At 44.0% G+C, this 23,970-nt stretch overlaps 2 protein-coding genes across 12 annotated transcripts in view; one reads left to right on the forward strand and one right to left on the reverse strand.

Moving 5' to 3' along the window:
- The window catches only part of extl3 (exostosin-like glycosyltransferase 3), a 34,671-nt gene extending 28,264 nt beyond the window's left edge, over nucleotides 1-6,407 (forward strand). The window contains 4 exon segments of the mRNA XM_056427657.1: nucleotides 867-994; nucleotides 2,046-2,190; nucleotides 2,320-2,448; nucleotides 3,622-6,407. Of these exon segments, the coding sequence (XP_056283632.1) occupies nucleotides 867-994; nucleotides 2,046-2,190; nucleotides 2,320-2,448; nucleotides 3,622-3,831 (612 nt within the window). The 3' untranslated portion in view covers nucleotides 3,832-6,407.
- A 940-nt stretch (nucleotides 6,408-7,347) lies between these two features.
- Nucleotides 7,348-23,283, reverse strand: syt14b (synaptotagmin XIVb). Of its 11 annotated transcripts, XM_056427668.1 has the most exons (10): nucleotides 23,256-23,283; nucleotides 20,169-20,216; nucleotides 17,100-17,246; nucleotides 14,924-15,034; nucleotides 12,894-13,150; nucleotides 11,747-12,184; nucleotides 10,436-10,616; nucleotides 9,717-9,773; nucleotides 8,456-8,739; nucleotides 7,348-8,221 (listed from the first exon to the last, which is right to left on the reverse strand). In XM_056427668.1, the coding sequence occupies exons 1-10, from the start codon at nucleotides 23,266-23,268 to the stop codon at nucleotides 7,958-7,960; spliced, it is 1,800 nt and encodes a 599-aa protein (XP_056283643.1). In that variant the 5' UTR covers nucleotides 23,269-23,283; the 3' UTR covers nucleotides 7,348-7,957. The 11 variants fall into 11 exon arrangements, with proteins under 11 accessions (XP_056283643.1, XP_056283634.1, XP_056283633.1 ...); XM_056427659.1 differs by lacking the exons at nucleotides 20,169-20,216; nucleotides 23,256-23,283 and adding an exon at nucleotides 15,263-16,156 and having other exon boundaries at nucleotides 12,894-13,147; nucleotides 17,100-17,185; XM_056427658.1 differs by lacking the exons at nucleotides 20,169-20,216; nucleotides 23,256-23,283 and adding an exon at nucleotides 15,263-16,156 and having other exon boundaries at nucleotides 17,100-17,185.
- Nucleotides 23,284-23,970: the final 687 nt, after the last annotated feature.

Below are 23,970 nucleotides of genomic sequence, written 5' to 3' on the forward strand. Positions count from 1 at the left end.
ACTAGAACACGGGAGTGATAGTTGCTGGAAATGGAGCTCTATACACCTATGTAGATACTTCATTAAAATCCAGATGTTTCCACCTAGAAGAGTCATTTAACACAACAACAATGTATAGAGTGTATTTCTGATTAATTTAATAATATCTTCATTGGAGAAAAAAAGAGTGCTTTTCTTAGAGAGAAAAAAGGACATTTCAAAGTGTTTTATTCTTTTTCCTAAGTGACCCCCAACTTTTGAACGGTAGTGTATTTATTTAAATGGCGTTTGTTTCTTTTATAATTCACCTCCATCTCATCCCGTCTCTCTGAAGTGATAACAAGTAACCTGAAGTCTATCCCATTGAGCTGTTTGGATCGGCGCCTCTTTAAAACTCAGCAGGAGTCCACACCAGGAGCTTTACTAAAGAGATGTGAAGAAGTCTGACATCCATGAATAATACAATTTGTGCTTTTGAATTGACCCTGAAAAATCCAATATTCAAGCGGTTCATTTTCACACCATTAGCTTGTGACAAGGACGTGGTGGTGCGCTGTGAAAGAGGAGATATTTTAGTATTACCTTGCACTCCCACAGTGTCTTTCCTGTTTCTGTGGGGAACACGTAAACCTAGATCATACGACAACCACAAGAAGCACTGACACCATGTATGGAATAGCTCTGTGCTAAGATGAGTCTGGGGCCATGAAACAGTCACACACTATGTTAAAGGAGATCTCTGTTAGTGCAGTTATTTACTGTAGGTCATGACGTACAACTTGTTGTGTGTAGCTGCAGATTCTCTGCGTTACATTTCTTCATGTGATTCTATACTCGCTAAAATGTCTGAGAGAAATGTTGCTGAGCAGAGTCTTCTCTGCCTGCAGGTTGTTCGCACAGAGAAGAACAGCCTCAACAACCGCTTTCTTCCCTGGGACACCGTGGAAACCGAGGCCATCCTGTCGATTGACGATGACGCTCATCTCCGCCACGACGAGATCATGTTCGGGTTCAGGTCAGTGGCGGCTACAGAAGGGATTCATACATTCAAGGGAAACTCCCGACAGATAACATGTGATCCACTTCGCTCTGGTAACATACACATGAATTAATAGGAAAATACACTCTTAACATTTCTTCCTAATTAATAACTATTATATAACATGAGATACTTGTTTGCATAAGCTGTTACCTTCTTAAAGACCATTGCATAGCCAAAGCATTTCATTTTGTGCTTTTCCTCAGGAGAAATTCTGAGATAAAAGGTGATGAAATGCAGTAAAATAAGAGATATTCGTCTCGTGAAAATCTCCCAGAAATTGCAAAAGCGTCACATTCCTGAAAATGCTAATCGAGACTGAACTGACCACCTGCGCCCAACCAGAGCGCCTTGTTTATGACTCATTTGCTAATACGGTACCTCGGTAACCTGAATGTGAAGGCCATGTTTAAACCAATTAAAAAATATATGCCGAGAAATGTTTTCACCACCTCCCACTCTGTAACAGCTGTGTGTGTGTGTGTATGTATGTGTGTGTGGTCATTTGTCGTTATCTCAAACAAGAGTCCACCCTCGTCAAAGAGGAAACATTACACAGCAGAGGACTCTTTTAAGTGATCAGATTGCTTTTTAAAAGTGTTGTGCATCTTCTTTGTCTGCAGAAGGAATTCCAAGAACCTAATTGGCTTTAACTGAAACAAAGTGTTTTGCAGTGACTTTCCTGCCGTTACCGTGCTACATGATGTGTAAATAAGAGCCAAGAGAGACACTTTGGTTTTAAATATATACGAGTAGAAGACGACCGAATGGTTACTTAATTGCGCCTGAGAGGCAAATAGTTATCTCATTGCTTCTATACAGTAAATTACAAGTTAAAACAGATGGAGGTAAAGGGGCGGCGTATGAACAGACACGCACTTGGAAACCAAACCAAGGACCATTTCAAGAAATTAGTGACGAATAACAATAATAGAAACTCGTCCATAAAAGACTGATTCATTCTGCCTCGTCTTAATGACTTGAGAGTGAGGATTTCTGCTGACTTGGCGTTCTGCGTGTCTCGCAGAGTGTGGCGTGAGGCCAGAGATCGCATCGTGGGTTTCCCCGGGCGGTATCATGCGTGGGACGTGAACCACCAGTCCTGGCTGTACAACTCCAACTACTCCTGTGAGCTCTCCATGGTCCTGACGGGAGCGGCTTTCTTCCATAAGGTCAGATCTTATACTCCTCTCCACTCCTCAAACAAAAAAAAGTCATGAAGCGCTGAACTAGATGGATATTGTCGCCGTCTCATAGCAATGTGGTTCACTTGTCTCCCTGCGTGTTTGTGCTTGTTGTAGTACTACGCCTACTTGTACTCCTACGTGATGCCCCAAGCCATCAGGGACATGGTGGACGACTACATAAACTGCGAGGACATTGCCATGAACTTCCTGGTCTCGCACATCACCCGCAAACCACCCATCAAGGTCAGTGACGGAGAGCACGCAGGAGTCCGGCTGCGCTCGGCTCAGCACCTGCACACTGCGTGGCCCCTCAGGGACCCCGTATATTTCTATTTTTGCCCACTTAGCCTTGCCATTACTCAAACGGGCATATCCAATATTCCACACAAATGATGAATCAAAAACACAAGATCGAAATTGGTGAGTAAGGTCCGATTTGTCCACTGGATTTTTATCGGAGGGACATTTGTTCAGCTTTGCATATTGGCTAGACAAATAGTTATCGCGATGAAGCCACGGAAGCTGTGGGAGCAAAAATGTTATTGCAGCCCTCAGTTTAAGTTCTTTTTGATTTAGTGGCGTGTTAATATTCAAGGGTGTTTCAAAGGGGAATTAAGAGCTGCTTTGATGGAGTGTGTTGCATGACAGCAATTCGCTGTTGGGAATCAGCCTTGTGAATAATGGATTTGGGGCAAGTTTGAATGTGGAGGTCTAACTGGAGAGGGTCTATTTCTCTTTCAGCCCAAATAAAACTCAAATAAAATTGTTTTTATGCATCACTGGTGATGCATTAACAATAATTAAACCCATCTTTTTGGGATACTTGTAGGGTAACTTAATCTTTTTTTTAAATCCTGGGCCCTATAATCCCATGTCTCGTGTTTTAGTGACCAATGGGAACAACTATTTTGTAAATGAGTCCAGTATTGAGGGATAAGGCTGAAGTGAGGGCAGTTGTGCCCTCAACGTGCTCAGGGTACAATGTGGTCCGACAATAAATATAATGCTTTTCCTATTATTGTCATGTGACTTGTTACCAGAAGACATCGCTGTAAAGAGGAGATTAATATTGAGCTGATCCTTGTCCGTCATATCAGCTCGACCATCCCTGGACATGTCCTCAACAATAATCTCGAGAAATGAGTGGGAATTCTGGAACAGCATTGTTCTTTTATTGTAGCGTAGAGCCATTTATTGAATAGAAGATCTCATTTTATTTTATTACAAATAATATAAAACCCCATTTGGCTCGCTAACCCCTGTATTTGGTCAAACGTCCAGCCTCTTAGGACGAGACGCTGTCTGTGATGACGAGTTTGTCAAAGGTTATGAGGTAGAACTGTCCCCGACCCAACACAGAGCGGCTGACATTCAACGCAGGCAGCATTCCAGATTGAGCGTCTCTCTTTCTTTCAGGTGACATCACGTTGGACCTTCCGCTGTCCCGGCTGCCCTCAGGCGCTCTCGCACGACGACTCGCATTTCCACGAACGGCACAAGTGCATCAACTTCTTCGTCAAGGTGTACGGCTACATGCCGCTGCTGTACACGCAGTTCCGCGTGGACTCGGTGCTGTTTAAGACTCGTTTGCCCCACGACAAGACCAAGTGCTTCAAGTTCATCTAGCACCGGGCTGAGCGGCCCAGCAAAGAGCCCGAAGCAGAGAGGACGGAAGGACCGGAAGTATTTATGAGACCAGCGGCTCCCAGTGACGAGGACAGACGGATAAATGCACAGAAGGAAGGTTTAGGCTCAGGATTCTGCCCCGAGGAAGAAACGAGTGAACCCAAAAAGCTGTTTGCTTGGTATTCTAATCCACAACGCGACTGAACATCTGAGGAGTGGAAGCTGAAAGGAACCACTGCCAACAAAATAAGCCTTTTCAGTGGCCGCCACTCCTCCTCACTCATGTTCTTCAATCATCAACCACTACAGATGTCCTTTGCACCTCTCCACGGCCCGCTGAGGAGAGAGGAGGGTTGTACGCAGTGTACATACATTCTCCCACGATGAACTCTACCCGACTGGATTCATCAGCTTCTGAATCACCGGCGGACGGATGTCCAGCAGCGTGTTGGTACTGGTCAGTAGAGCGAAGGGGGCGGCAGCACACGGTCCCCATTTACAGTGACAAGCTGTACTTCTTGTACATGGACATGATGGAAGCACTGACGGTCAGAAGTATTTTATTGAACAATCATTCTTTCTTCTTTCTTTCTTTTTTTAAAATAATGTCTAAATGTATCAAATCTGTCGACGGAACACCTTCCAGAGCCTCTGCCTGTGGGAGAGACAGGACCTTAACTGAAGAGTTGGCCCGATCATGTTTAGTAGTGTTATGTTTTCAAGAAGGAATTCTCTTCAGCGGTCACCATAATGCCTCAAATGTGTCATGAAAACCAGCCACAAGTCATTTTGTTCTGCTTACAGGAGCCGCACTCTTTGGAGAGTGATGGGAACGGCCTGTTTTTTATGCTGTAGGGCATTTACTAATGTTTGTAAAATTGGTCTGAGGTCGAAGTAGTCATGTTTAAATGTAATAATATTAACCAATCAACGGTTACTACGTCCCTTGCTGAAGTGCAACACAGTCAAGAATCACAGCTGCCAACATTTGTTGTAATTTTTAAATGTACTATTAAGATTATGGTTGAAAAAAGAAGAAGAAAAAGCTCAAAGGGAATAGCTTGACATAATAGGAAATAAACTTATTTGCTTTCAGGCAGGGAGTGGGATGAGATCGTTGTCTTCGCCGCTCAGAACTGTCGAGTAAGCTTAGTTTGCTTCGACTAACCGCGAGCCCGGCTCGGTCCAAAGGTACCAAAATCCGAATCCCTGAAGCTCATTAATTAACATCTTATGTTGAAAGTGTTTCCAGATATTTATCATCTAACTCCAACAGCGACCAAATAAGCTTGAACTATTGTCTTAATATATTGCCAGTTCTGGCTTTGAGGCGGAAGGATTGGACGCGTCCCGCTGCGGCGACGTCGCCCTTCCCCAGCTCGGACAGAATCGTCACTTTACGGTGTCGCCTTGTTGGTTTCACGTCGTTTTTTTTATTTTTTATACCATCGCTTGATGAATGTTTTCTTTGCCAAATAGGTACGCCGTGGCTGCAGAGCCGCAGGGAGCAGTCTGGTACCGTGTCCACTCTGCGTGGTACTTTGTAGGAGTTGATCCTTTTGTGTTTGAGTCCTTATTTTGACCAGACTTAATTCCTGTAATCTGAAGAAAAAAAAAAGATCAACCTAAATAGATCCCCTTTAAAAAAAAAAGATATATTTGGATATGTTAAGTATTTTAATTTTTTTTCTTTCAAAAAGGTTTGAACTGTGAGGATGCTTTTATGACACACAAACTCGCATAAGTCCACGGTTCCTGTATATTTATTGAATATATTATTAAAAAAAAGATTTTTTTTAAAACGCTGACACATTCAATAAAATGACAAGACGTTGTAGTTTATGATTCCTTTATAGCGAAGAGGTCCCAACCTGATGGAGCCGCGAGTTCACGGCTCTGCCGAGGAAAACCTGCGTGTGCCACTGAACGCTGGAGGAGGAGCTTAACTGACCTGAGAGGCATCGAAATGACCCGATTGGTCGGTCGACCAGAAACCAAACGTCATCCACTGAGCAGTAACGTGTCTTTAAGGCCAGTCGTCTGCCTGCACCAGGTGGCTGCTGCTCTTTGACCGCCAGTGAAAAATACAAATATTTGATAAGCATATTTAGCTTGAGGATAAATGAAGAGCCACATTTCTAATTACACTGATGTAAATCGGCCATACAACTCAAACAAATCCAAATTCACACCAGCAGCCGCTTTCCAAACCTCGTCACACCTGAAAAGCTTTTTATCGAAGCTCTCGGGCCTCGTAATTACCCGGCTGACTAAACCTGTCCTGGGGCATAAATGGTCAGCCGGGACGTTGCAAGTCAACGCCTCCAGTCCTTCTCCTCCCCTCCCCCCTCCATCTAGGATCTGTGGCACAGCTGGTTTTCCATGGCCCAGAGCAGGGTAGAATTCCCTGGAAGGCCGTGCCCCCCCCCCCCCACACACACACTCAGTGTTAGGAGCTGTGAGGCTCTGAGCTCTGGGTCCAGCCACCTGCACCACTCTGATGGTGACGGCCGCCTCACGCTCACCATTGAAGGCCAGATTGATGGAAATAAAAACTCAACATTGTGAACACATTGTTTGGCTTGCAGACTCGTTCTTTTCTCCGTCTTTGCAAAACATATTACAGCACTTTTATTTTGTTTCTTTTTTTGATGAAATTGACGCAGCTTCCTGCTGTGGTGAAGATGAAGCTACAGTTAGCATCTGGAGAGCTTAGCGTAAATAATTGAAATGGCACATCGTGTCCGGCTCACCTCTACAACTTATTAAGAAGCATTCTATATGTTTGTTTGATCGCTTGCCAAATGCAAAATGTGACCAGATGCAGTGAGACATCGTATATGACGTACTATATACTGGGACATACTTGTGTTGCATCTGCTTCATGTGTGCAGAAAGCTGAGGCAGGAGGCCAAAGTGAGATGTCGAGGTCGTTCTTTGTCTGAAACCTTAATGGTACAGAACTTGTGAAATATTATAGTATGCAAGTACTGGACACTACCACTGCATACAGTATCCCACAATGCAATGGGGTAGTGATGAAACTATTCACAACAGATGGAACAGCTTTGCAATGTCAATTCAAGTGGACATATAAGATTGTGTAATATATAGATTTTTTTTGTATGTAGTTCAGATTTCTACAGATCATAGATGTCAAACCAGACGTCGTCATGCTAAACATCTGCTTTGTATTCTGAGAATGAATCCAATTTGACTGAAGAAATGTGTGCCCTGCAGCAGAAGTGAGGTTGCAGCGCCCCGAACTCAGAGGAGGGGTGTGTGTGACATCACTGCGACGAGGAGAAGACGAATGCCGCCCACACCCTTCAGCCTCAGCCAGCAGTTGTGAAAGCTGTTTGTACTTTTGACGGACATGGGGGGGCGTGGCTGATAAAGATTAAAGACTGGCTTTGTTCCAGATGAGAACAGCGCAGGCACAACACGATTCATCACACTTCTGGATAGTTTTTAATTCATTATAACCTTTATTCAATAATCCCGTCTTCTATTCACTTCTTTTTTTTGCAGTAATTTGATTTTGCCACTGCAGCTCAACTCCCATCCAGCATCGCTGTCGTCGGCACTGCCTCCGTCTTTGGCGACACAGCCAGGTTTATTAGAGGAGGAATTGACTTTTGCATATTCCCCCTCAGCGGGAAGCACCGTGTTTCTGCATGAATGAACATGGAGTTGTCAGAAGGCGGCATGGTGAAACGGAGCTCAATCTGTATGAGGCAGGAGAGGAAGCCGCTCTTTGATACCAGCGGCATGCAGAGCCGTGTCCAATTCTGTCCGAGACTCGGAGAGCACACGACAGAATTACATTCCTCTCGTTTAAAGTGGCGTCAGATGCATAGTGTACCGGGTTATGCAAGATCACAAGAAAAGAAGAAAGAAAAGAGAAAGAAAAGCAGTCTTTGTGTAACACATAACCCAAAGAGACACCCATAAATCTGGTAAACCATTTGACTGATGATGCAAAAACATAAAAGGGGAAACCAATGAATGGATCTTGCATAATGTCATGTGCATGTAAACAAACTGTACAAAGCGTTGCTTGTAAGCAGAGTTGCAGCGTGTTCTAGGCCCTTGGGTAACAGTCTTCTCATCGCCTTCTCTTCTGTCAATGGCTATGACTGATAGAGAAATGTCTGGTATGCTGGTGGCCATTGAAGCCCAGGAGAAACGGGGAGGAGTCTGCTAGACCGAGCTCTTTGGTCCAAGGTCCGGAGACACAAAGTGTTTGGAAGTGTCTGAACATTGTCCTGTAAACGGTTGGTGTACATGCAGATCTCGCTGTGGGCAGAACTACCGGGAACCCTCGGTCTGCCTCTGTGCGTCGACAGAAAGGCCGGCGCAGGAGTTGACGCCTCCACCAATAGTCAGTCTGCAGATTAAAGGGTGTTAATGCATGCAGTCTCTGGCGGTGAAGACCGGGAACCCGCGCCCGCCCTCACACATGTATGCAGCGCACGCACACACACACACACACACACACATCACACATCACACAAGGCGCTTCCTGCTCCCACCAAACTCTTGACCTTCCAAAGGGAATGCTGTCGCTGTCTGTTCATAGGCCGTCCCCCTATGTGTCGGTGAGGGTGTGCCAGTGGCTGACCTGCTGACCCTCCGCCTCTTTCATCTCTGTCCAGTGGCTCTGCTGCTCCTCGCCGGTGCTGTTGAGGCCCAGCGAGGCCCAGCCCAGCCTCTCCCTGGGCCTCATGCTGCTTCGGCGGCAGAACACCGACAACACCAGAGACACCTCGGAGAGCTGGAAGAGCGCCACCTGGAACAGAAACGTCTCCTTGTAGGTGGGGTTGGGCTGGCCGCGGCACACGGCCGTCTTAAACTTGGACATCCGTTTCCCCTTTGAGTCCAGCATGGTCAGCTTCACGTAGGTGTCTGAAAGGAGGAGTTGCAGAGCGATGAGAGACTGCCATCAAGTGGCGGGATATCGGTGCTGCGACAAACTGAGTCGCTGCAGTGAAGGAAACCGAACCAGAACCCGGTGAAGACCAGGATTTAAGACCGGTACATTCGAATGTGTGCTTGTGTGTATTTATTGAGATGTTTGAGATTTTCTGTTTCATATATGGAGCTCACAGCAATAATACTGATATTTGGCTCAACGTTAAGTATCATTCAGCGGCTCGGGTCGGGTTCGTATCCGGCTGAAGGCCCGATGCTGCCTCTCATCCTCTTTATCCTCTGTGTTTCCTGACTGTCTCTCAAATTCAAATTTACTGTGCTGGAATAAATTCTCCATTTTTAGGTAAGATTATTACCAAAGCTGAATTACATATTATTGGATAATTATATTTTATACATTAAAGTTAATTAGATAATCACAACATAATAAATACAATTTAAACTATGTAATGTAATTAATAATCTAGAATTGCAAACTTGTCTGATTATTTTATGTCATCTTTTAACCTTATAACACACACTTTTCTGTCGGTGGGTCACTAACTAGGTGGAATATTTTCAAACTGGTATTATATTATAGTATATTGCATAACGTTACTTAAATATGATCATATATGTAGAGATAAATTAGACTACAATGACAAAATTATATTTAAAAGATAGAACTGAAACCTAAAATATATGTTTATAGAGGTAATTGTTAAAAGACTAGTCCAGCATCGTGGAAAATATCTATACGACTTTATCCGTGGGTGAAATATGAAACTACTTTTTCAGAGCAAAGACTGCCGCAAATAAAAGAATGGGTGGATGTACCCAAATATTTTACGGGTTACAAGTTTCATAATTGATTGGCGCATTAACAGAAGTTAATCCAAATATGTGATGTTTTGATTGTGACAAAGATTCCTACTGCTGATTAGACTGCTTGTGATTCACTGCCCACTTACCTCTCATGATATAAAGCTGCCCCCCTACGAAGTGTTTTACACAACAGAACAGACCGTCTGCGGCACACACCACGGCACACACAGGTGGAAAGAAGAAAAACAGGAAGCAGTTTAAAGATTGTGAAACACACCAGAGGGTCAGCTGTCATGGGCCCTCCGATCAGCAGCGTAGTGGCTTTAATCAATCTGCTTTTAAAAAGCTGGTGCTGTTGCCAATTCATATTGAAATGTAACGATGCACAATTTTGTCAGCTGGTGGGAGTCTTGCCCATCGGTTTGGCCTAATTGCTGATGTGTAGCGGCACACTTCAGGGGCAGCCACACTACAACGGAGAACTTTCCTGAAAAAAAACTGTTCATCGCCATCATTTAACCCTCCTGTTGCCTTAGGGTCAATTTGACCCGATTCAATGTTTCACCCTCCTGTTACCTTTATATTTACTAACATATTTTACCCTTGGGGTCAATTTGACGCCAGCAATTAAAACCTCCAGAAAATTATTAGAATTAATATTGTTTTCCAAGTTTAAGTGTGAGGCACTTTATGTTTATTTGTTGACTACCGAAAGAACACCGACATTAAACATTGAATGGGGTCAAATTAACCCTCATGCGGCAGGAGGGTTCAATATTGAATCGGGTCAAATTGACCCGAAGGCAACACAAGGGTTAAACCAGGCGGGCGCGAGAGGATTCAGCGTGGATGCTTGTGTACGTACTGACGGGTTTATCGGACGCCGTGGTTTTGAAGTGGCTTCCCTGGACGACCTCGACGGATAACTGTCCCGTGGTGGAGTTATAGAGGAGACCCAGGAGCAGCTCCGGCAAGGAAGAGTCTTCAGTGGAGCGGTAGGACAGAGCGCCGGCACTGCGGGAAACGCTCACCACCGAGCCGCAACCCTGGCAGGAAGAAACAACGGGCAGTGAGTCAGACAACTACTCCATAGTACAGGAGTACCAGATATAGTACAGGAGTACCAGATATAGTACATTAGTACCTGATATAGTACAGGAGTACCAGATATAGTACATTAGTACCTGATATAGTACAGGAGTATCAGCTATAGTACAGTAGTACCTGATATAGTACATTAGTACATGATATAGTACAGGAGTATCAGCTATAGTACAGTAGTACCTGATATAGTACATTAGTACCAGATATAGTACAGGAGTACCAGATATAGTACAGTAGTACCTGATATAGTACATTAGTACCAGATATAGTACAGGAGTACCTGATATAGTACATTAGTACCAGATATAGTACAGGAGTACCAGCTATAGTACAGTAGTACCTGATATAGTACATTAGTACCAGATATAGTACAGTAGTACCAGATATAGTACAGTAGTACCAGATATAGTACAGTAGTACCAGATATAGTACAGTAGTACCAGATATAGTACAGTAGTACCTGATATAGTACATTAGTACCAGATATAGTACAGTAGTACCTGATATAGTACATTAGTACCTGATATAGTACATTAGTACCTGATATAGTACATTAGTACCTGATATAGTATAGGCATTTATTGTGTGCTGGCTTTACGTCTAGCAGCATCACTCTTTCAAAACTTACGTATACAACAGCTTTCCCTTCAGCCATGTCGGCAAATGTTTAGATGCTAAACATTTAGCCTGCTAAACATGAGCCTGTTCACATGCTCATGTTTAGCATGTTCACAGGCTCATGTTTAGCATGTTCACATGCTCATGTTTAGCATGTTCACATGCTCATGTTTAGCATGTTCACATGCTCATGTTTAGCATGTTCACATGCTCATGTTTAGTACAGCCTCACATAGTTTTGATGGAATAAGATGGTCGTCGCTGTTTGTGATGTGGGCATTCTCTTGTCTTATGCGATGATAAATTGAATATTATTTGGGTTTGAACAAAAAACATTTCAAATTGAATTGAGAAAAGAAAATGCTGAAAAGTGTCCTTTGTCGAAGCCGTGGACGAATATATTGTTCAGATATAAAAAACCGGTGGCAGATAGAAGTCCAGGACGTGTTCTCACGGTGAGTTCAGAGCCCGGCTCCAGGGTGACGGGTAGAGCGATCTTGCCCTGCAGGTTGAGCTTCGTCAGGTAGAACACCTTCTCTCCCAGGACCTTCTCCTTTTTCATCCGCCTGATGCTGTACAGGCGGAAGCGAACGGCGTAGTCCCCCAGGGCCTCCTGCTCCAGTTTGGAAAACTTAAAAGTCTCCGTGAAGACGGGACACGGACCCTTCTGCACGCCGGTCTTGGCCCGTTGCGTCCTGGTGGGCAGCAGGACCAGGTGGACCTGCCACGCGATGTTGCCCGTCTGTTTGAGAGCGGGGATGTCTGTTGCCGCGGTGACGGTGACCGCCAACCACTGCTCACCGGAGTCGTACTCGAAGGCGACGTCCAGTGTGCCGTATTTGGCAAGTGGTTCTGGCTCGTAGGGCGAAGGGAGCTGAAGACCGGAGCCGTCCTGAATGGAGGAGAGAGAGAGAGAGAGTGAAAGAGGGAAAGTGGGAAAGTGAAGAGTTAGAGGCACCTTCCTCCACCTCCTCCTGTTCCTGTATAGTTACAGACAGTTCATCCCCAAGAGACGTGGGTCAAATATTAGGGAGTAATTATGGTCAATGAAATCATACCATTTAAAATTAAAGATTGATAGAAAACATTCTGACATGTCATGTCTCGACACATTGAAAAGTTTCTGCGTTTCCTGCTGCGAACGTACTCCGCTCTTATGGTTACGGTCAGAATGTCTTCGACAGTTGGAGGAGAGGTTGAGAAGCATATCAACGCCCCTCACGTTAATTATTAAAACAACATTAGAAAGCAACAGAGGAAGTTATATTTTGAGAGTGCAGTTTGAATCTAAATATATGACCTGTTGTTATCCATTCTGTGATGTCTAGGACCAGTATACTGCACCTTAGGGGTCATACACTGGATTGTGAAGGAAACTAACAACAGTGTTCATTTATGTTCCTTCTTAAACACCCGTACCTTTCCTCATGTTAAGATGACTTCAACTGTAACTGACACTGCAACCACAGTAAACAAGTCATCTAAGTGCACGAGTGGTCTTCCCATTAATATCTTATTAATTGTGTTGTGTACTGTGGTTACGGTGAAGTACATCAACTAAATGCCTTTCTACTGGAGAGAGGCGCATGCAGCAGCTTCACCTCTGGGCCCAGCACAGCGGTGCTGTCACTGGGTATGTCCTCCTCACATCCTTTGTTGAGGTAGCTCTCGGTGTCCTGGTCCACACTGACCTCGCTGGCCTCGCTGTCGCAGCGCTGGGTGGACGACCTTCTCGTGACCTCCCGCTCCGAGCGCGAGCGAGAGGTCGCGCGCGGCGCCGAGCCCTCGCGCCGGTACGGAGGAGGCCGGGGCTCGCTGACGGAGGAACGGATCTTTTTTCTCTGGATCCTGTTGGCTGCTTTCACGACAGTCACAGAGAGGGACACAGAGGGAGGGGTGCAATATTAGAGGTGTGTAACTGGAGACATGCTGTGCTCGGCAGAAATACCCATTAAGTATGCAACATACAGTCGACCTCAGAGTCCCGTTAACCTCTTAAACTGTGCCGCACACACAGGGGATCCCATCCTGTTGAACAGAAACAGCCTCGAGGTTTTTAAACTCTTCAATCAGCAGCGTGGAGGTCCAATGAAATGTTGGAGAACGCACATAAAGAAAACCTTCCTGTGTATTGTTATGCAATGTCGTAATTCTGAAGACAATAAAAAGAATACTCCAGTGTTTTGGAAAATAAGCTTGTTTGTCTTCTTGCTGAGAGTTTGAAGATCAATACAATTCATGGCGTAGCTTGAATTAGAGTAATAACTTTAATGTCATATTATAAATGTAGTTCAATCAGTCGTCTGAGAACCTGAGATAAAAACTAATTCACCTGAAGTTCCTACATGGGAAATAATAGAACTAACTTATAATACTTCATTCCATCAATTAAAAAAAAAACACAAGGGAGCCCGAGACATTGAATCAGACATCAAAGGATGTTCACAAAGTTTTGACTTTAACGTGGCATGAGGGCTCAACAGAACATCAGTGGACTACGCGGGGACAGACAGGAACTGTCACACCGACGTCACAGGTAGCGAGGTGCAGGAGCTCATGTGCAGAGGAATCGAGGAGTCAGTGTAGAGAAACAAAAAGGCGCTCTTTAAAGAGGCAAACGTTTTCACACAAACAACAACAAGGTCCAAAAAGGGGCAGGCAGAGGATCGGGGTTCAGGGCGGGCAGGCAGGCAGGCAGGGTCGAAACAGGCAGGATCAGGTAAACGCACGAAACACAGGACGACGGAAACAAGACAACAATCCAGCAACAGACAAGGGAAGGAGTGGCACAATATATAGGAGGGAAAACAGGTGTACGGCATGAGACGGTAACGAGACGGTAACGAGACGAGAGTGGCTGAGGACAGGTGGAGGGGATGAAACGATCAAGGAAACAGAGAAGACACAGTAGACACCGAGGAGACAGAGAAGAAAGAGTAGACACAGAACTGACCCTTACAGGAACATGACACCAACATCTCACTGACGCCGATGTTACCATCAACATCGACGCTTGAAGAGTAGCAAAGGACCTTTTCTCAAGTTGTTCGGGAGTCTAATTTAGAGGTAATTTACTTTAATAAGGGTTCTAGATACTTCATATTTTATATGTTATATAGATATATATTATACTTACTGCCTATTTATACTTTTACTTCACTAAAATTCAGACGGAATGTACTTTTTAATCCACTACTCTTATGTATTAATAATAATTTGACAGCTTTATTTGCTTTGCAAAATCAGATGAATAACCAAAAATATAAACAAGAAATACATTATGATGTATTATTATGGACTCGACTTCTTCCCAGCAGTCTACGCAGACAATTAGCCCAATGTTTACCAGCTTCCATATTAAAGTGATTGATGAATAGTTATTTTGTATACTTTGATGCTAATACGTTTGTACTTTGACTGAAGTAACATTTTGAATGCCAAACTTTAACTTGTCTTCGAAGTATGCATTTGTTGTAAAGAATATCTACTTCGTCCCACACTAATTTTTGCTGTTATTTCATCAATCTGACATTGTCATTTAATGTTATGGACTTGAATTATTTTCCTCATATAGTATCGTATTCCTTATAAGTGTGTCTTTAAAGTGTTGTAGTATTCTGCACGCTCTCACCCCGTTCGCTGGAGGCGTCACTGCCGTCGCCTCCCTGCTCCGTGGACTTTGTGCGCGCGTTGCTCCACGCAGACGTTGTGTTCAGGTCCTCCTCGCTGGATAAAACGCCCTCTGGATAGAACACACGCAGTCTCTTGTTCAAACATTATTAAACATAATATTATAATTGTCTGACTAAACATATTGTGTGCAGTGAGACGAGAACAAAGATGCAGAGGCTGAAACTGGCACACAGCACTCCGGAGAGATGAATCTCAGGTTGAGAACTTCAGGTTACGACTCCAAAGAGAGAAGAAGAAGAGACGCAGGCGGAGAAATGGAAGCGGCACACCCTCTAACCTTGTTTTCCTTTTTTCTTCTTCTTGCTTTTCTTCTCTTTCTTCCCTTTCTCCTTCTCCACGTCAGAGGCCTCTTCCAATCTCTCCGGACTCTCCTTCACTCCTTTCCTCTTCTTCTTCTCTGACTTTTTCTTCTTCGCCGTTGAGGAAGATCTAGAAAGCTCCGCCTCCTCCTCGTCATCTCCCTCTCTCTCAAGGCTGTCCGCCACCTCTACCTCTTCTTCTCGACCCGGTGATGGAGGAGGTGGAGCGGCGGAGCCGACACTCAACCTCCTGTCTTGTTGTCTTGTTGTCTTGTTGCCACTGTTGTCTTTCTCTTCCAAAGCATCGGCCTCCTCTTCTTGCTCTCCATCTTTGGACTCCTCTTTCGTTTTCCGTGCCACGGCTTCTTTCTCCAGCTGCTTTTCTCTCCTTTCTTTTCTCCTCTGCTCTTTCTTCTCCTGCAGCTCCTTCTCCTCCTCCTTCCTCTTCTCTTCCACTGCCAACACGGCTTCTGTCTTTTTCACTCGCCAGCATCCGTCCCTCCATTCCCACTCCAGCTGGCTCGGAGCGCTCTCCGCCTCGTTGGCCTCGGACTGGTTGGCCTTTGAGGCTGCGCCGCCGGCTTTGCTCCCTCCTTCCTGTGCCGCGGCGCTCTGGCCAGACTCCTGACCACTGGTTTCACCGTCTTCCACCTTGCTGATGATCGTGGTGACCTGCTCCGTCAGCTGGTCGCTGACGGCGCATGTGACGCCGCTGACGGCGTTGGCCAAGTCATCCACGCGGCTGGTGACCGAGTCCAGCAGGGAGGAAATGTTGACAGATGGGAGGTTCTGCTGGAAGCTCTTGAAGAAGGCCATCTCTCAGCCGGGGATCCCGTCACCACGCTGGCCGCTCGATTATCTCATCAGAGGCACTGACACGGACATGTTGTCGTTAGAAGGGTGGAGCGCCAGCATCACAGCGTGCGCTGACATCAACACGTTCACACAAACCCATATGGTGGTTGTCAAGATCGTCATCCATGTTCGGTAACAGTGTTTCTGTATTCAAATGTCGGTGCTCTAAAGTCTCAGACGTCATAATGCGGTTTTAGACACAATATTATGTCATATTCAATGCTTCACTGCAAAAACATATATAGATTCTATGGTTTCAGTTATTTCAGGAGTGAAGCTTCCAGTTAACTCATTCATGACACGCTCTGTGTTTTTCCCCACAGTTCTCTGTTCACATTTTTCGACTCCGGGTGCTTTAATTATGCTCCCTCGCTCCTCCGGCCTGCGATCCAAGAATGAATCAAGGTCAGCCATCATTGAAGGAAGGAGGATTGGGCTCTTGGAGCGAGGAAGCACCCTTTTCATTTAAACGTTTATTAATTGGTGAGATAATCTGATGGGGCTGATTAAAGCAGCGACTGTCCTGTCCTATAAGCAGCTTATTATATTATTAATATCGCATGACTTGTACTAATATTAGGCAAACCATCTGAGGAAAAGGTGGTTCGAAAGTTAGTCTTGATTTTTCATAAAAACTGAACCTGAATAATGAATTAATCAGACAAACATGACCACGCACAAATACACAGTCACATATACAGCTGCACAGTTGAGCATGAATACACACAGTGAACCCACTTATGCAGAGTAACATCAGCATTAAACACGACTCCCTTATGTTTGGATTCTTACAATGAGAAGTGTATATTGTATGTTATTGATATATATGTTGGGGTTTGGGAGCACTGCATCAGAGGAACCATTTCACTGCAAGTAAATGCACATGTTCTGCAGTGAGCCCATACACACCGGAGTGTGTAAACAGCTGTGTGTGTGTGTGTGTGTGTGTGTGTGGAGTACCTGGCGTGTTGTTCTCATAGCCACTGAGATGTGACAGATCTGCCGGCCTCTCCACTGACAGCTTGTTGCTGAGGTAAAGAAAAAACAGAGCCATCAACGCCATGAAGGCTGCAATGGAAGACAGGACACCCAGAAGCTCAGGAGACACTGAGGAGGAGAAGAACAGAAACAAAGAGGGAGGGAAGAAGAGAGTCGGGGAGGAGAGGAAAGAAGGACAACAAAAAAAGAGAAAACAAAAAAATGAATAGTAACATGGGACTGATTTTGGAAATATAACAGATTAATTATCTTAGTCTTAAGAGAAAAGAATGCTATGAATAAAAACAAACACAGATGGCTGCGAGCTAAAAAAACAAATACGAAACAAAGCTTCTCGAGCTGTAAACAATTCCACTTTGATACCACAGAATAATCGAGTCCACGATGCACATTTTCTTTGGGATTCAAAGTCCTATAATGTTGGCTCCTGAGTCGGGGGAGTCAGTGCTTGTTTTCTACTTCAAAGGCATAATACATACAATCTCACAGCAGAGAATGTAGGCCAACCGTGCTTCATGTAACCAAGCAGCCCTGCGCTGCTCATGTGCTATTTTTATGAGAGCCTCAAAGGGGCTGAAACTGAAACGTAGAGGCGGTAAACCAGCCAAACCACACTGGGCCTGTGCTTCATACGCAGTTCAGCTGTAGAAACCAGGCAGCCGTGAGCTGCCGGCTGTTTCTAAAGACCGAGCGCCTCAGTGGAAAGAGCAGCTTGTAAAAAGAGGCACGCTGCACGCGAGGCTCTGGGTTTTAAGTTGAAGTTCTTCTTGAGCCACGTAACAGTTTTTCGATCCGACAATTATGTGGGCATATTTCATAATTAATCCCTTGGTATTTCAAGGGAGACAGCGACACAGGTGTTTTATATTAACTGTTCACTTAACCTCTCCCCTGAGCAGCGATTGTCGAGTCGTAACATAGCAACCGTCGGCAAGCTGGGGACTTCTCCACATGTCGAGTTGCTGAGCGTGTGGAGCAATACTTTGCTCTTTTTTGCCTTTCTTAAAACAAAACCACAGAAACCTAATTGTGAGGAATGGAATAACGTGTGTGTGTGTGTTTCTCATGTCCCGATAGCGAGCTCGCTACCGCAACAGTATCCTAGCGTTCCTTCCAAGGCCAAGGGTTGGCATAGCAACATTAGTTTGTGTGGTTACGGGATGTAGTATTTTCTCCCCGTGTGACAGACGCTATAATATTAGACTCCTGTGTTATCCAACGCGGAGCTTGAGCAACCTGAAACATCAGCAGCCATTAGGAATGACGAGCGTTAGTCTAATATTCGTTCTCTTGAGGGAGATATCTGGCTCTTCGACCGCTTGTGTCGGCCGGCTCGTCGCTCACTTCCTGCGTCTCCTGTGTGATGCTGAGCGGCCTGAACCACAACACAGTGGTGTACCATGTGTTTCGAGGCAGGTGCTCACTTCTGAAACACCTGTGCCTGATGAAATCGGTCAACAGTGTGAAAGCTGGCCCTGGCACTGAGAGCACAAACGAGAGAGGAGGAGAGAAAGAGAGAGACGTTGTTTCTCAACCCTCTTGACAGCAGACTGAACTTATGGAGAGACTTGTTTCACCATGGCAACAGGCAGAGACCGCTGCGGCCTGAAAACTAGTGCTGCTGCTTGTTGTCGCCCGCCAGAGTAATGAAGGCTAAATTCCCCAAAATGGCAAGAGAAGTTGGAGATAAGAGCTCCGACATGGCGGCCGAGGCTTACCTTCTCCAAACGAATATCCGCTTTAAATCCAGCTGTTCCCAAAAAGCACGATCAGTATTTCTGCTGCTTTAGATCTTTAGATTTAAGAAGAGGGAAAAACAAAGTTGTCCTGCACTGAAGTTATCCGACTTGCATTAAATCCCAGCCCCCGGTCCCCGGCCAGCGCTTGCCAGGCTCACGTGTGTCAACGCTCACTGCAGACGGTAGTTTGGATTGTTTCTGGATGACCTCCGCAGCCGCCTGTTGAAATATACACAGCGGATGGCCCTGCATCACAGTGTGATCACACTTCATAAATGGCCCTGCTCTGTACATGTCAACAACAGCTGAATAATTTAGACACCTGGGGTAAGCCGATGCCGTCAATATAGACTGGAAGGTGGAGCGGGAGCGGACCGGCCTTTGCAAAGGCTCGCCCCGCTGTCAGTTATTTTTACGTAACACCCGTCGTTCTCAGAAGAGCCCGATATGTCACTCAACAGAGTAAACCCTTCCCAGCCATTTCTCTTTCTCTTTCTCCGCCCCCACCCTATCCCATCCCATCTGATTGTACTAATTGTGTGTGTGAAAAGAAAAGAAAATTGATAATTGTTTTGGGTTTTTTCGGCGTATGAACTGAGGCTGAACCCAGGACTCTGAAAAGAGCCTCGGGATTCAATTAGCTTTTCTTATTTTTTCTCGAGGTAATGACTTCAGTGAGCTGACTAATAAACATGCAAACACAGCCACTGAACCATTTAATGTACAACAGCAAATGAATAATAACCTCGCAGGAAACGTGCGCTCATTTCAATACAAATCATTCTGTTGCGTTCCTACAGCGTTGTGAGAGTAAACACGTCAACATTGACCGTCACTAACTCAGTAATGTATTAACTTATCACACTTTTCACCTTTCAGACCAGTTGGCATTCGTTTGTAGGGCATGCTTGTTTAAAAAGTAAGTCGGCGATGTGGAAATGTTGCTTACACATGGACTTCTGATAGGAAACAAAACCTCCGCGCTGAATAAATCATGACCACACAGAGGCCGTCTTTGGCTCAAGTGAAACAAAACTTGATACGCCATGCATAATTCATACGCAGACCGCTTTGTTACGTCCATATCGAGACACTTACTATACGCCAAACTTCAGTCAACATACACAGGAATAAGGAAGCTTGAGAGCCAAAAATTATTTGCACATAGCAAACTTTGTGCTTTTAAAGCGATGTTGTGGAGTACAGACCAGCACGACTGCCATGATGCTCCGAATGAAAACAAACTAAAATAATGGACTTTGCAAATTTGCTAATTGAAACATGGCCTTACCTCGCCTGGCACAGATGAGCTCATGAACACCACAATTCCTCCCCCCTCCTAGGGGAGAGAGAAAGAGAGAAAGAGAGAGAGAGTTGGGAGTCAGGTTATAAATATCTAGTCCGAGTCCAAGTAGGCTACGGTAGAAACATATGTTCATGCCTCAGGTTAAGGAGGCTGGCAGAGGCTTATGCCAACAAATATAAAACTTAGAAGATGGAACCAACTGAGAAACAAAAGCTCAATCAAATTAGATGTTTCATTCTGAACATCAGGTTAATATAAATGTGTCATATAAGGAAGGTAATGGACATTTTGTGAAAGCAATTTAAACCTGGAGCAGGTTAGCTTAGTTTATGTTAGCTTAAAGACTGGAAGCAGGGGAACCAGCTCACCTACAAAGGTGTAAAAAGTCTTTGTTTTATGGAGAGGTACATTCAGGACCTTCTCTTTTTAAGGATGTGCTAATTATTCAGCTTTGTTGAGGAGCTTGTAGTCTTTTCTTCATCTTTGGAAAGAGCCAGGCTAGCTGTTTCCTACTACTTCCAGTCGTGATGCTAAGCTAAGCTAACAGTCTCCGAGTTCCAGCTTCATACAGTATTTAATGGAACAATATGAGTGGAAAGGAAAGAGGGAGAAGATAATGTCTATTCTGAAAATGTCTACGTATTCATTTAAATTAGTGTGTACTTTCATTAGTAAAGTACTGAAAACACTTGTAAAAAGTACACTGTAAGCTTAATGTAATTATCTGGAAAGCAGAACTAATGTCAATGGAATAAATATCTCAGAATGGGTCAAAACTGTGATTAAGCCCATCCATGTAATACCTTATTCATGTTAAATGCAGTGATTATTACTTCAATGCATATCTCATAAGAAGTCATATTTCAGGAATAATTGTGTTTCCTAAAATGGAGGCCTAAATATTCTCCGAATACTGAATTATTTATGCATGTATTTATTTGTCTACAAGTAGTCAAATTTAATGATAAGAAGAAAACATATATATATTCTTTAAATGACACTCAGTGTGTGTGGTTAACGTGAACTCTCCCCTAGTTGCGACAAATAATAAATTACCATATCTAAATAAAAAGATTATGATCTCCGAACTCGATGCCCCAACTGATTGGGACATTGTCAGCATGAAGATATTGTTGTGGAAATGTGAGGTTGAATTCCACCACAGATATCACCAGTTAAAGGCATGTTTCAGCTAAGTATCGCCAATTAATTGGCTGGTATTACATTATCTGAAAATATGTTATTGTTTCACTATTTTCACTGCATTATTTCCTTCACAATCCCACCGAGGCTTCATTTAATGAAGGATACTAACACTCGTATCACTTGATTAACACATTCTCTCTCTTGGCTTGTCATCTTAGTATTTAATGATTCAGGTACCTACAAAGGCTGAGAAAGAGAGAAAGCTCAGAGTCCGACTGGTGTAACGTTACACAGTAGACAGACACTCTCTGGACACTTAATGTGGGATAACCTCTCTGTTGGCTATTCTTACACAGACTGACAGCATGCCAGAATGTATCAATCAGATTAATACTGATATCCTTCAAATCAAAAGTGTGCTCTTTACAATCTGAGGGGAAGAAGGTTCATTTGAGTGTGTTCCTCTTCAGTCGTAAAAATCTGTATTTCTTTCTTTTTTAAATAGGCTAACTCTACTTGTATATGTTTCAAATAGCAAAGGGCTGAACCACTTCTTTGGGTAAAACCGGAAGCTTCAAGTTGCAAAAATAGCTTGGCCTGGTTTTTGAATAAAATCAGTACAGAGGAAGATCTATTTTGGGGTGATTTCTAAACACTCTGATACTTTCACTATATATATATATATAAATATATATAATAAAAAATAAAAAATAAAATATCTATATATATATAGAGCTAAAAAAGATGTCCAACGTCAATGTGCCATCTAACCTCCATCCTACCAACACAATTACATATAAACAATGGGGTCTATGGATGATGATGATGAAATATATAATTTTGAAGACCCATTGAACTGATTAGAATATTTTGAATGATAATATATGTTCTAACTTTTAAGAATAAACCATCGCTGGATGAATACTATGGGCCTGATTCATATAGAGTATTTGTATATAGTCTATAAAATGTGAGTTGCATGTATATATATATCTATATATATATATATATATCTATATTTGTTTACTTTCCTTTTGCTTCACCTGTATGTCTTTATGACCCCCCCCCCCCCCCCTCTCTCTTATTTCTCTCTCTCTCTCTCTCTCGCTCTCTCTCTCTCTTTCTCAGGTGACGCGTATCAACAAACAGGTCGCGCGTATGGCTGCACGTGACATAATAAAGAACAGTGCCCGTGACGGGACGGGGCAAGGCACGCGCCTGCTCTGCACTGCATCATTTCGTGTCATGTGTGTTGCGGTCACTTTCCCGGTCACTTTCCCTGACACCTTGAGGAGGCGCTTCGGTCGCCGTTGTAGCCCACACATTACCCATGGAGCTCAGCGAGAATGTCAACAGCACGTGCATTCACGAAAATAACGGTTATTTGACAAAAGCGGCCGGTTTTCTAACTCAAGCTATTATTGTTGTTTGTTTGTTTCTATCGATAACAATACACCGTATGCATAGTAATGTCCCAGTGGCAAGACAAAGTTGTCATGTGATGCTCAGTAGCAGCCTGCTGTGATGTTTGGTAGCATCCCAAAATAAATATTCATATTATGTTATATTTAATCTCTAATCGAAGGCTCAATCGAATATGTTTGCACAAGTCAATCAAAGCTGCGGGGCCGTCCGTGTCCACTTGAGCATCACTTCACGCGGCTGAGAGCACGCGCGCATCCCGTGAAGGGATCACAACATTCCTGCAGCAGCGCGGGTGTCCGCACTTCAGCGGCCGCCTCGTGCCGCTAGCTGTCCCGGCTCCGGAGCACTGCGGCACGGCGTCGTTGAGCACAGAAACTGCTTTTCGCGGTACAGACGTCTGAGTACAAAGATATTAGTTGTTTTGTTTTTCAAACATCATTCTCATTCCGACCCAAGCAAAGTTTCACGAGTCCCGCAGGACACCTGAGAGCGAGCGCTTACCGTCAATCGCCATGATGCTCCGTCCCGGACTCTACCAACTGTTGGGGGGGTGATGGAGGAGGGAAGAGGAGGGAGATCATTCATGTGCCAGTGGACGGTGTGTGTGTGTGTGTGTGTGTGTGTGTGTGTGTGTGTGTGTGTGTGTGTGTGTGTGTGTGTGTGTGTATGCGTGTGCGTGTGTGTGCGTGTGTGTGTATGCGTATAGGCATTTGCTATTTCAATATCAGAGGAGGACTATGTCTCTTAGGCCAAATATGTAACATATTTTACAAATAGTGGGATAAAAAAATATATGATATGAGCCTCTCCTGAACCCCAGAGGCCACAATTCTGTTGTTGCAGGACATAGATAAGTATAGATAAATAGAAAAGACTATGTATTTATATATACGAAGTAAATTCCCCAGTGTTAAAATGTCAGAATTAAATTGACTCTTTCAGAGTTATTACACCACTAGCAATAGTAAATAGGCCCCAGTGTTGGTCTAAATATTCAGAGTTAAACATGTTTGTGTAAAATATAGAGTGTTAAAATGAATTAACTCTGTCAGAGTCATTACAACCAGAGCAAGAGTTTAAAAAAAAGCATGTTAATGACAACGTTCACTGTTACTCTGGAAAGCTCTGCCTCCCTCATTCTCCTTTCAGAATGAATGTTATCACGCGTATTATAATTCTAGAAATAGTTTCTCTAAATCACTTTTTTATATAAAAT

This window comes from Pseudoliparis swirei, chromosome 12, assembly GCF_029220125.1.
Source record: "Pseudoliparis swirei isolate HS2019 ecotype Mariana Trench chromosome 12, NWPU_hadal_v1, whole genome shotgun sequence".
Taxonomy (NCBI): domain Eukaryota; kingdom Metazoa; phylum Chordata; class Actinopteri; order Perciformes; family Liparidae; genus Pseudoliparis; species Pseudoliparis swirei.